General features: G+C 48.7%; 1 protein-coding gene across 1 annotated transcript in view; it reads left to right on the forward strand.

Moving 5' to 3' along the window:
• Nucleotides 1–7,648: 7,648 nt before the first annotated feature.
• Nucleotides 7,649–13,752, forward strand: part of LOC147086816 (extracellular matrix protein 2-like) — a 197,942-nt gene continuing 191,838 nt past the window's right edge. Inside the window, exon 1 of the mRNA XM_085978326.1 lies at nt 7,649–7,720. Coding sequence (XP_085834452.1) covers nt 7,649–7,720 — 72 coding nt within the window. The remainder of the gene's footprint in view (nt 7,721–13,752) is intronic.

The raw sequence follows: 13,752 nt of genomic DNA on the forward strand, positions 1-13,752 counted from the left end.
AGTTGACTGAGGGTATTCTTCTTTATGGTCAGCTCTTGGCATTTCAGGGCGTCGTAGTGATAGCATTGGGGATTGCTCATTTGTAGGTGATTCCAAAATTTGGTGGCTCTTTTTTGGATAGTGATTATTAATGGATATTGGCCTAGTTCCGCCCTGCATGCATTGTTTACTGTTTTCCTTTGAGTCCGGAGGATACTTTTACAGAATTCTGCATGTAGGATCTCAATTGGGTGTTTGTCCCATTTTGCAAATTCTTGTTGAGTTAGCGGTCCCCATACCTCACTGCCATAGAGTGCAATTGGTTCAATTACTGATTTGAAAATTTTGAGCCAAATGCTAATTGGGATTTCTATTTGGATTGATTTTTTGATGGCATAGAAAGCCCTTCTTGCTTTCTCTTTCAGTTCATTCACAGCCAGTTTGAAGTTTCCCGTAGAACTGATTTTTAAGCCCAAGTATGTGTAGTTAGTGGTTTGTTCAATTTTGGTTGTTCCTACTGTGAAATTTATTTTGGGTCCCTGATGTTTGGATCTTTGCTGGAACACAAGGACTTTGTTTTTTGGGGGATTTATTGTCAGGGCCCAAGTCTGCAGTACGACTCCAGCAGGTCCAGGTTTTGCTGTAGCCCCTCTTTAGTAGGTGACAGCAGAACCAGGTCGTCTGCATAGAGGAGGAATTTAACCTTGGATTCATATAGGGTGAGGCCAGGTGCTGTAGATTGTTCAAGTAGTTTTGCCAATCCATTTATGTAAATATTAGAGTGTCGGTGAGATTGGCGAGCCCTGCGTCACCCCCCGCCCCTGTGGGAAGTATTTTGTTTGTTTGTCTCCAATTTTAACTGCACATTTATTGTTTGTATACATTGATTTAATTACATCATATGTTTTACCTCCTACCCCGCTTTCGATAAGTTTCAGGAATAAACCGTCATGCCAGATGGAGTCGAAAGCCTTCTGGAAATCTACAAAGCATGCGTAGATTTTGCTTTTGTTATGGTGAACGTGTCTCTCTCTCTCTGTCTCTGCCTCTCTCTGTCTCTCTCTCTGTCTCTCTCTCTCTCTGTCTCTCTGTCTCTCTCTCTCTCTCTCTCTCTCTGTCTCTCTCTCTCTCTCTCTCTCTCTGTCTCTCTCTCTCTCTGTCGCTCTCTCTCTCTCTCTCTCTGTCTCTCTCTCTCTCTCTCTCTGTCTCTGCCTCTCTGTCTCTCTCTCTCTCTCTCTCTGTCCCTCTCTCTCTCTCTCTCTCTCAGACAGTTTGTGTAAATAATCTCGCCAGCTTTTGAAGAGAATCAGCAGCAACATTCCATCGCATTCCTAGCCCTTTCCTGGCCTTGATCAGTCGCTGTCACCCACCCCCCCCCCCCCGTCCTCCTGTTTTGTTTCACAGAGAGAGAGAGAGACAGCCCTGTTTATTTTCTTTGGTTCGAAACATTTTTCACCTCTTTAGAGCTGGGGCGAATGTGAGGTCTTTCCCACAGCCTCGGTCTCCGAGCAAATCCAAAGCAGGCCCAAGGGGAGCAGCCTTGTGGAGAATTCCTCCTTCTCCTCTCCGGCCCCGCGCTCCCATACTCTCCAGCTCTCTGCTTTAGCCCATCTCCTTCTCACTCCTCTCCGGCCCCGCGCTCCCATACTCTCCAGCTCTCTGCTTTAGCCCATCTCCTTCTCACTCCTCTCCGGCCCCGTGCTCCCATACTCTCCAGCTCTCTGCTTTAGCCCATCTCCTTCTCTCTCCTCTCCGGCCCCGCGCTCCCATACTCTCCAGCTCTCTGCTTTAGCCCATCTCCTTCTCTCTCCCTTCCCCATTCTATCTCGTTCCACCTCTCACACTCTATCTCCTCTCCTTTCTCTCTCTCTTTCTCCTGCTCGCCCACTAACTCTCCCTTGCTATCTCGCACTCTCCCGTTCTCACTCTCTCTTTCTCTCCTTTTCTCTCTCTCTCACTCTCTCCCTTTCTCTCCTTTTCTCTCTCTCGCACACACTCTCTCTCGCTATCCTTTCTCTCTCTCTCTCTCTCTCGCACACTCTCTCGCTATCCTTTCTCTCTCTCTCTCTCTCTCGCACACTCTCTCGCTATCCTTTCTCTCTCTCTCTCTGGCACACTCTCTCTCTCGCTATCCTTTCTCTCTCTCTCTCTCGCACACTCTCTCGCTATCCTTTCTCTCTCTCTCTCTGGCACACTCTCTCTCTCGCTATCCTTTCTCTCTCTCTCTCTCGCACACTCTCTCTCTCGCTATCCTTTCTCTCAATTCAATTCAATTCAATTCAAATGCTTTATTGGCATGAAAGTTTACAGAGAACCATATTGCCAAAGCTTACATAGCAAAAAGGTACAGTTTTCCAACATTCTGTAGGTGTCAATCGATTTGACATTTGTTGGGAACATACAATATTACTTTGAAACAATATTAATTTTAAACAGTCTTTCTACTTCATTTGGTACGTTCAATATTAATTTTAAACAGTCTTAATTTTAAACAGTCCTCAGGTTGTGACATGTTGTTACATATTTGGCCCCAAGGTATGGTCTGTCTCCTTCTCCTAGGACTAATCTCAATTTTGACAGATCATCCAATTCCTTGAAATCTGGGGTTGTTTGGCTTAGCTTGTTGAATAATATGTTTCTTGATGTGTTGAATTTTTCGCATTTTAGGAGGAAATGCATTTCTGTTTCAACCTCGCCGGCCAGACATTGATCGCATATTCTATTCTCTCTAGGCTGCCAGGATTTCTTGTATCTGCCTTTTTCAATTTCCAGTTGGTGGTCGCTTAGTCTGTACCTGGTGAGGGTCTGTCTCTGTTTTGTGTCTCTGATGGTCGTGAGGTAGTCTGCCAGTTTATATTCTCTTTTTAGGGCCCGGTAACATTCTAATCTGCTTTGGCTTTCGGTTATTTTGTTCCAATGTTCCAGGTAGGTTTCTTTGCATTTTTTAACGATTTGGTTCACTCGGATTGGTGTTTGGACGGCTGTGTTGGTCTGGGGCTGGTCAGGGTCCGGCTGAGTACTTAGTTTCAGTAGCAGCTGACTCAGGGGACTCTTTTCTGGGTTTAGCTCTTGGGTCTGAAAGGCTTTGAAATGAAGGGTGTCTGGGGAGCTAGATTTGAGGTGATTTAGGAAGTTTAGTGCTCGTTTTTGGATGTTTATTATCAGTGGGTATCTGCCTAGTTCGGCTCTGCATGCATTTGTTGGCGTTTTTCTTTGGGTGCGAAGGATGCTTCGGCAGAATTCTGCATGTAGGGCTTCTATTGTGTGTTTTTCCCATTTAGTGTAGCTTTGGTGATTTAGCGGGCCCCATACTTCACTACCGTACAGTGCAATGGGCAGGATTATGCTGTCAAATATTTTGAGCCAGATTTTGATTGGGATTTGGATGTTGTAGAATTTTCTTTTTATTGCATATAGGGCTCTTCGGGCTTTTTCTTTTAGTGCATTCACTGCTATGCTGAAGCTCCCTGATGCTGTAATAGTTAGACCAAGGTAGGTGTAGCTCATAGTGTGTCCTATAGTGGCATCACTGAGGGTAAACTGGTATTTGTTTTCCTGACATCTGGGCCTTTTTTGAAAAATCATGATGTTGGTTTTCTTTAGATTTACTGTTAGAGCCCAATTTTGGCAGTATTTGTCGAGTAGGTCTAGTTGTTGCTGTAATCCCTGTTCTGTGGGAGACAGCAGAACCAGGTCGTCCGCATAGAACAGGGATTTCACTTCTCCATCCAGGAGACGGAGACCTGGTGACTCGCTTTGCTCCAGCATGTCTGCTGATTCATTTATGTATATGTTGAACAGGGTCGGGCTCAAATTGCAGCCCTGCCGGACGCCTCTTCTCTGGGTGAAGAAATCGGTGCGTTTGTCTCCAATTTTGACCAATCTCTCTCTCTCTCTCGCACACTCTCTCTCTCGCTATCCTTTCTCTCTCTCTCTCTCGCACACTCTCTCGCTATCCTTTCTCTCTCTCTCTCTCTCTCGCACACTCTCTCTCTCGCTATCCTTTCTCTCTCTCTCTCTCGCACACTCTCTCTCTCGCTATCCTTTCTCTCTCTCTCTCTCTCTCGCACACTCTCTCGCTATCCTTTCTCTCTCTCTCTCTCTCTCGCACACTCTCTCTCTCGCTATCCTTTCTCTCTCTCTCTCTCTCTCGCACACTCTCTCGCTATCCTTTCTCTCTCTCTCTCTCTCTCGCACACTCTCTCTCTCGCTATCCTTTCTCTCTCTCTCTCTCTCTCGCACACTCTCTCTCGCTATCCTTTCTCTCTCTCTCTCTCGCACACTCTCTCTCTCCCTATCCTTTCTCTCTCTCTCTCTCGCACACTCTCTCGCTATCCTTTCTCTCTCTCTCTCTCTCTCGCACACTCTCTCTCTCGCTATCCTTTCTCTCTCTCTCTCTCGCACACTCTCTCTCTCGCTATCCTTTCTCTCTCTCTCTCTCTCTCGCACACTCTCTCGCTATCCTTTCTCTCTCTCTCTCTCGCACACTCTCTCTCTCGCTATCCTTTCTCTCTCTCTCTCTCGCACACTCTCTCTCTCGCTATCCTTTCTCTCTCTCTCTCTCGCACACTCTCTCGCTATCCTTTCTCTCTCTCTCTCTCGCACACTCTCTCTCTCGCTATCCTTTCTCTCTCTCTCTCTCGCACACTCTCTCGCTATCCTTTCTCTCTCTCTCTCTCTCGCTATCCTTTCTCTCTCTCTCTCTCGCACACTCTCTCTCTCGCTATCCTTTCTCTCTCTCTCTCTCGCACACTCTCTCTCTCGCTATCCTTTCTCTCTCTCTCTCGCACACTCTCTCTCTCGCACACTCTCTCGCTATCCTTTCTCTCTCTCTCTCTCGCACACTCTCTCTCTCGCTATCCTTTCTCTCTCTCTCTCTCTCTCTCACGCTGTCCCTTGATCTCTCACACTCTCCCTTTCTCTCCTTTCTCATTCTCTCTCTTTAGCCCCCTCATTTGCTCCTCCCTCTCACATTCCCCTCCTTCTTCACTCTTTCCTCTCACGTTCAGTCCCTCTGCCTTCCTTCCCCTCCGTCTTTCTCCCTCTCTCTCTCTCTCTCTCTCTGTCACTTTTCTTCCTTTCCCGATCTTGCCCTGTCAGTTATGGGCTGGATTCTCCGCCACGATCCCACTGGAAATGGAGGCGGAGAGCGAAGCGGGAGTCATGGGACCAACATCCCTCGCTCATCCAAACACCCAAAAAAAACCCCAGCGGAACAGGCATTCACCTCATGGCTGGAGGGCAGATGGAGTGTTGGTCTTTATTGCAAGGGGGTTGGAGTATAAGAGTGAGGAAGTCTCGCTACAATTGGACAGGGCCTTGGTGAGACCACACCTGGAGTACTGTGCACAGTTTTGGTCTCCTTAGCTTTTTTTAAATTCGCTTATGGGATGTGGGCGTCGCTGGCAAGGCCCAGCATTTATTGCCCATCCCTAATCACCCTTGAGAAGGTGGTGGTGAGCCTCCTTCTTGAACCGCTGCAGTCCGTGTGGTGAAGGTGCTCCCACAGCGCTGTTAGGGAGGGAGTTCCAGGATTTTGACCCAGCGACGATGAAGGAACGGCCGATATATTTCCAAGTCAGGATGGTGTGTGTGACTCGGAGGGGAACTTGGAGGTGGTGGTGTTCCCGTGCGCCTGCTGCCCTTGTCCTTCTAGGTGGAAGAGGTGGCGGGTTTGGGAGGTGCTGCCGAAGAAGCCTTGGTGAGTTGCTGCAGTGCATCTTGTAGATGGTCCACACTGCAGCCACGGTGCGCCGGTGGTGGAGGGAGTGAATGTTTAAGGTGGTGGACGGGGTGTCGATCAAGCGGGCTGCTTTGTCCTGGATGGTGTCGAGCTTCTCGAGTGTTGTCGGAGCTGCAACTCATCCAGGCAAGTGGAGAGTATTTCATCACACTCCTGACTTGTGCCTTGTAGATGGTGGAAAGGCTTTGGGGAGTCAGGAGGTGAGACACACTCGGCAGAATACCCAGCCTCTGACCTGCTCTGAGGAAGGACATATTTGCCTTAGAGGGAGTGCAACAAAGGTTCACGAGACTGATTCCTGGGAGGAGAGGGACTGTCCTATGAGGAGAGATTGAATAGATTGGGCCGATATTCTCTGGAGTTTAGAAGAATGAGAGGTGATCTCATCGAAACATGTAAGATTCTGAGGGGGGGATTGACAGGGTCGATGCTGAGAGGCTGTTTCCCCCTGGCTGGAGAGTCTAGAACCAGGGGTCACAGTCTCAGGATAAGGGGTCGGCCATTTAGGACTGAGATGAGGAGGAATTTCTTCACTCGGAGGGCGGTGAATCTTTGGAATTCTCTGCCCCAGAGGGCTGTGGAGGCTCAGCCGTTGAGTCTATTCAAGGCTGAGATCGAAAGATTTTTGGACTTGAGGGGAATCGAGGGATCGGGGCGGGAGAGTGGAGTTGAGGTCGATGATCAGCCATGATCTTATTGAATGGCGGAGCAGGCTCGAGGGGCCGAATGGCCGACTCCAGCTCCTGTTTCTTGTGCTTGTGGGATCCTGCTGTGCGCTAACCACACGCCAACAGTGCCTGCGCTTCGGAAGCAACGCGCTGGCGGCCGGACGCTTTGGGATGTTCCAAGGGCAGGATAACGGGATATGTACATCCAAAGTTAGGAACGTCGCAACTGGAGGAGGCCCATTCAGCCCCTCGAGCCTGCTCCGCCATTCAATATGATCATGGCTGATCCTCTATCTCAATACCATATTCCCGCTCTGTCCCCATACCCCTTGATGCCTTTTGTGTCTAGAAATCTATCTATCTCCTTCTTAAATAGATTCAGTGCCTTGGCCTCCACAGCCTTCTGTGGTAGAGAATTCCACAGGTTCACCACCCTCTATGTGAAGAAATTTCTCCTCATCTCAGTCCTAAATGTCCTACCCCGTATCCTGAGACTGTGACCCCTCGTTCTAGACCCCCCCCAGCCAGGGGAAACATCCTCCCTGCACCCAGTCTGTCGAGCCCGGTCAGAATTTTATACATTTCAATGAGATCCCCTCTCATTCTTCTAAACTCTAGTGAATACAGGCCTAGTCGCCCCAATCTCTCCTCATACGACAGTCCTGCCATCCCAGGAATCAGTCTGGTGAACCTTCGCTGCACTCCCTCTGTGACAAGTATATCCTTTCTTAGGTAAGGAGACCAAAACTGCACACAGTACTCCAGGTGTGGTCTCACCAAGGCCCTGTATAACTGTAGTAAGACATCCTTGCTCCTGTACTCAAATCCTCTTGCAATGAAGGCCAACATACCATTTGCCTTCCTAACTGCTTGCTGCACCTGCATGTTTGCTTTCAGTGACTGGTGTACAAGGACACCCAGGTCCCTTCGTACACCAGCATTTGCCAATCTATCACCATTTAAATAATACTCCGCCTTTCTGTTTTTCCTACCGAAGTGGATAACTTCACATTTAGCCACGTTATACTGCATCTGCCATGTATTTGCCCACTCACTCAACTTGTCTAAATCTCCTTGAAGCCTCTTTGCATCCTCCTCACAACTAACAATCCCGCCTAGTTTGGTGTTGTCAGCAAACTTGGAAATGTTACACTTGGTTCCCTCGTCCAAATCATTGATGTATGTTGTGAATATTCCGGCTTGGAGCTGGTGAACAGCAAGCAGGGCCTGTTTTCCCAGGCCTCGGCACATGCCAAGCATGACTCATTCCCGACTGACAGACGCAGCCCAGGACCTCTCGGCCTGCGTGTTTGTGCTGGATTTGTGTGCAGTCAGCAGGCTGAGAGCAAAAGGGTTTTGGGAACATAAGGAACAGGAGGAGACCATTCGGGCCCTCGATTCATTCAAGGAGATCGTGGCGAATCAGCACCTCAACTCCAGTTATCCGCCTTGGTTCTGTAACCCTTAATGCCCTTACTGTCACCCATGGCTCTGTGGGTCGCACTTTCATTTCTGAGTCAGAAGGCCGTTGGTCCGAGCCCCGCACTGTCGTCGGAGGGGCAGTACTGAGGGAGCGCCGCACTGTCGGAGGGGCAGTATTGGGGGAGCGCCGCACTGTCAGAGGGGCGGTACTGAGGGAGCGCCGCACTGTCGGAGGGGCAGTACTGAGGGAGCGCCGCACTGTCGGAGGGGCAGTACTGAGGGAGCGCCGCACTGTCGGAGGGGCGGTACTGAGGGAGCGCCGCACTGTCGGAGGGGCGGTACTGAGGGAGCACCGCACTGTCGGAGGGGCAGTACTGAGGGAGCGCCGCACTGTCAGAGGGGCGGTACTGAGGGAGCGCTGCACTGTCAGAGGGGCGGTACTGAGGGAGCGCTGCACTGTCGGAGGGGCAGTACTGAGGGAGCGCCGCACTGTCGGAGGGGCAGTACTGAGGGAGCGCCGCACTGTCGGAGGGGCAGTACTGAGGGAGCGCCGCACTGTCGGAGGGGCGGTACTGAGGGAGCGCTGCACTGTCGGAGGGGCAGTGCTGAGGTAGCGCCGCACTGTCGGAGGGGCGGTACTGAGGGAGCGCCGCACTGTCGGAGGGGCAGTACTGAGGGAGCGCCGCACTGTCGGAGGGGCGGTACTGAGGGAGCGCCGCACTGTCGGAGGGGCGGTACTGAGGGAGTGCCGCACTGTCGGAGGGGCGAAGAGCGAGTGGTAGAGGGGTGGTGGAGGCGGAGAGGGGTTCAATGTGACTGTACTCCGAGAGCTGTCAGAGGATTTATGTTCGATTCGCAGAATGAAGGAAAACAGCTGGTTTTCATTTCGAGTCGTCGCGGCAACTGAGCAACATGCTCTGTGCCAACCTCAACAATTCCTTTGCTAACCCTTAGCTCCCTGTGAGGAACAGGCTGTCATTGCAAAGCCTTCTAAGCTACAACTGTCAGGAAAGACTGAACAGGCCAGGACTCGTTTCTGTAGAAAAGAGAAGGCTGAGGGGTGACCTGATCGAGGTCTGTAAGATTATGAAGGGGTTTCGATAGGGTAGACGTAGAGAAGATGTCTCCACTTGTGGGGGAGACCAGAACTAGGGGCCATCAATAGAAGAGAGTCGCTAATAAATCCAATCGGGAATTCAGGAGAAACTTCTTTCCCCAGAGAGTGGTGAGAATGTGGAACTCGCTACCACAGCGAGTGGTCGAGGCGAATAGCGTCGATGCATTTAAGGGGGAAGCTGGATAAACACACGAGGGAGAAAGGAATAGAAGGATATGGTGATGGGGTGAGATGAAGAGGGGGCGGGAGGAGGCTCGTGTGGAGCAGGAACACCGGCACGGAGCAGAGGGGCCGTTGCCTAGCTGTGCGTTTCGGCGTAGTTCATTTATGTCGGCTCGACCAATCGAGGGAGACAATTCCCGACGACAAAACATCCATCAGTGGGGCCGACAAGTGTGACAGTAGGTGTCGGTTGAGACAAGCCTAAAACGAGGCGAGGTGGGGTTGTTGACTAGATGGTGCAGTGACTTGAGAGAACATCACAGAGTGTTGCAGGGAGGCGTGTGACATACAGAGGGTGCCAGGAATACGATCTCCCTGTGGGTGACAGGTTCACTCTGATATACCCACTCCCCTCACTGTAACACGCTGATATACCTGACACCCCTAACTGTAACACATTGATATACCCCACACCCCTCACTGTAACACTGTGATATACCCCACACCCCTCACTGTAACACTGTGATATACCCCACACCCCTCACTGTCACTCTGATATACCCCACACCCCTCACTGTAACACTCTGACATACCCCACACCCCTCACTGTAACACTCTGATATACCCCACACCCCTCACTGTAACACTGTGATATACCCCACACCCCTCACTGTCACTCTGATATACCACACACCCCTCACTGTAACACTGTGATATACCCCACACCCCTCACTGTCACTCTGATATACCACACACCCCTCACTGTAACACTCTGATATACCCCACACCCCTCACTGTAACACTCTGATATACCCCACACCCCTCACTGTCACTCTGATATACCACACACCCCTCACTGTAACACTCTGATATACCCCACACCCCTCACTGTAACACTCTGATATACCCCACACCACTCACTGTAACACTCTGATATACCCCACACCACTCACTGTAACACTGATATACCCCACACCCCTCACTGTAACACTGTGATATACCCCACACCCCTCACTGTCACTCTGATATACCCCACACCACTCACTGTAACACTGATATACCCCACACCCCTCACTGTAACACTCTGATATACCCCACACAATTCACAATTCACAATTCAAATCGCTTTATTGGCATGATAAGTTACATCTTATGTTGCCAAAGCATCAAAATACATTTATGGTTTAGCACATAAACGCAGTTCTATTTATACAGTGTATAAACAGGTATATCCCTGAGTGTATAAATATACATTCGCATTGTTTATATATATTCTTTTCTTAGTTTACTGGTTGTCCCTCTGTTCATGGCAAGCTGTAACATAGTGTGCCGCCAGTGTTATACAGCTTCTCTCCTCTCCCAGTAGGTATGGGAGTTTTTGGTTGTCATTCAGATTTCTGAAATCAGGGCATATTTGTGAGAATTTTTGGTAGAAATTCTCCCTGATGCCCTGATATTTTCCGCAGGCTGTGAGGAAGTGCATCTCTGTCTCCACTACTCCCTGACTGCAGTGAGAGCATATCCTGTCTTCTCTTGGTAGCCTGGTCTGCCTGTGTCTGCCTTTTTCGATCGCTAGGCTATGTTCGCTAAGTCTGTACCTTGTCAAGGTTCTTCTCAGTTTGTTATCCTATACCATGGTCAGGTAATCAGCTATGTTGTATTGTCTGTTTAGGGCCAAGTAGCAATTGAGTTTGCTTTGGGTTTTTGTTGTTTCTGCCCAATATGTCAGATATTTTTCCTTTTGCTTAGCGACGATTGTGTTGGGTCGAATTCTTTGTGTTACCCTGTCACTGTCCTGGTGCTGGTTATTGTTAGTATTGTTAGTAGTTACTTCACTGAGTCCCAGGACTAGTTGACTGAGGGTATTCTTCTTTATGGTCAGTTCTTGGCATTTCAGGGCGTCGTAGTGATAGCATTGGGGATTGCTCATTTGTAGGTGATTCCAAAATTTGGTGGCTCTTTTTTGGATAGTGATTATTAATGGATATTGGCCTAGTTCCGCCCTGCATGCATTGTTTACTGTTTTCCTTTGAGTCCGGAGGATACTTTTACAGAATTCTGCATGTAGGATCTCAATTGGGTGTTTGTCCCATTTTGCAAATTCTTGTTGAGTTAGCGGTCCCCATACTTCACTGCCATAGAGTGCAATTGGTTCAATTACTGATTTGAAAATTTTGAGCCAAATGCTAATTGGGATTTCTATTTGGATTGATTTTTTGATGGCATAGAAAGCCCTTCTTGCTTTCTCTTTCAGTTCATTCACAGCCAGTTTGAAGTTTCCCGTAGAACTGATTTTTAAGCCCAAGTATGTGTAGTTAGTGGTTTGTTCAATTTTGGTTGTTCCTACTGTGAAATTTATTTTGGGTCCCTGATGTTTGGATCTTTGCTGGAACACAAGGACTTTGGTTTTTTGGGGATTTATTGTCTGGGCCCAAGTCTGGCAGTACGACTCCAGCAGGTCCAGGTTCTGCTGGAGCCCCTCTTTAGTAGGTGACAGCAGAACCAGGTCGTCTGCATAGAGGAGGAATTTAACCTTGGATTCATATAGGGTGAGGCCGGGTGCTGTAGATTGTTCAAGTAGTTTTGCCAATCCATTTATGTAAATATTAAAGAGTGTCGGTGAGATTGGCGAGCCCTGCGTCACCCCCCGCCCCTGTGGGAAGTATTTTGTTTGTTTGTCTCCAATTTTAACTGCACATTTGTTGTTTGTATACATTGATTTAATTACATCATATGTTTTCCCTCCTACCCCGCTTTCGATAAGTTTCAGGAATAAACCGTCATGCCAGATGGAGTCGAAAGCCTTCTGGAAATCTACAAAGCATGCGTAGATTTTGCTTTTGTTATGGTGAACGTGTTTGTCAATTAGGGTCTGTAGGGTGAAGATATGGTCGGATGTTCTATAGTTTGGCAGGAATCCAATTTGGCTTTTACTCAAGACATTGTGCTCCTCAAGGAAGTTTATAAGTCTTTTGTTTATGATGCTACAGAATACCTTCCCCAGGTTACTGTTTACACAGATGCCTCGATAGTTGTTTGGGTCGATTTTGTCCCCACTTTTGTATATGGGCGTTATGAGTCCTTTGTTCCAGATATCAGGGAAATAACCGACACTCAGAACCAAGTTGAAGAGTTTTAGGATAGCCAGTTTCATTTTGTTGTCTGTGTGTTTAATCATCTCGTTTAGTATGCCGTCTGTCCCGCAGGCTTTTCCTGGTCGCAGGTCCTTGAGTTTTTCAAGAAGTTCTTTTTCTGTTATTATGGCGTCCAGCGGGTTTTGGTTATCTTTTATGGCCATTTCTAGCTTTTCCAGTTTTTTGCATATTTGGTGTTGCTCTGGTCTTAGTGTGTTTTTCTGGTATAATTTTTCAAAGTGGTTTACCCATGTGTCCCCATTTTGAATGGCCAAATCGTCGTGTTGTTTTTTGTGTCGTGTTTTCAAGTTTTCCCAGAAACAATTGGAATCAATGGATTCCTCCATGGAGCTGAGTGTATTCTTAATATATTGCTCTTTTTTGGTTCTGAGTGTGTTTCTGTATTGTGTTAGTGTCTGACAATAAGTAAGGCGTAGTTTCTCGTTTTCTGGATGTCTGTGTTTTTGGTTTGATATTTTTCTAAGTTTTTTCCTCATGTTATGGCAATCTCGGTCAAACCATTTTTCATAGTTTTTTGTTTTGGGTTTGTTCTTGCGAGCTTTCAAGTTTGCATTTGTTGCCAAATTATCAAAAATATTGTTTAGTTTACTAACTGCCCGGTTTACGCCTTCTTTATTGTGAGTGTATATGTTATCCAGAAAGGTGTCTAAGAGAGCTTGAGTTGATGCATTGCTAATTGTTTTCTGGTATTTTTCCATGTCGTTTTTGGCCCATCTGTACGATTTTTTGGTGTTGTACAGTTTACTGGGTTGTGTTTCTATGTTGTTTGTTTCTGTCTTTTTGAGGAACATAGTAATTTGACTGTGATCTGACAGTGTTGTTTGTGGTTTGACTGTGAATGCTCTGAAAGAGGATGGGTCTAAGGCCTAGAAATTGAGTTGACGCCGCGCCAGGGCTTTAGCGCCGGAAATTTAGCGCCGGCGCTAATTCCCTTGCGCGCGCCAAAAATTCAGTAGCGCCGCGCCCAGACGGCTGCCGGCGCTTCTGGCGGGCGTGAGTGCCTCCCAATGGGCGCTGAGTGCCGAATTGCGGCGCTAATCCGGTGCTGCGGCACCCGATGCGGTGCGGCAGGCTGGGGAAGTGCAGGCCTCCTCCTCCCGTTAAGGAGGCGCTGCCTTCACCCGATCGCTGGCCGTTTGATTTTTTCAAAAATGAGCCCGGCACCTCGGACAAGTGCCGGGCTTGCAGGCCAGACGCATCTGTTCCGCGGGGGGGGGGTGGAGGAGTCCGGGGAGGGAGGTGCGGGCAGGCGGCCGGCGGGAAAGCGGCCGGCCGCCGCGCGACCTTAATGCGCCGGCGCTAACTTGTGTAAGACTCGGTTGCCAGAGTCTTAGTTGCGGCTGCCACGGGCGAGGCAGCCGCAACAGAGTGTAACACTCTGATATACCCCACACCCCTCACTGTAACACTGATATACTCCACATCCCTCACTGTAACACTCTGATATACCCCACACCCCTCACTGTAACACTGATATACCCCACACCCCTCACTGTAACACTCTGA

This window comes from Somniosus microcephalus, unplaced genomic scaffold (assembly GCF_052327205.1).
Source record: "Somniosus microcephalus isolate GS21.2 unplaced genomic scaffold, FLI_Smic_1.0 unresolved_chr7, whole genome shotgun sequence".
NCBI classification, from domain to species: domain Eukaryota; kingdom Metazoa; phylum Chordata; class Chondrichthyes; order Squaliformes; family Somniosidae; genus Somniosus; species Somniosus microcephalus.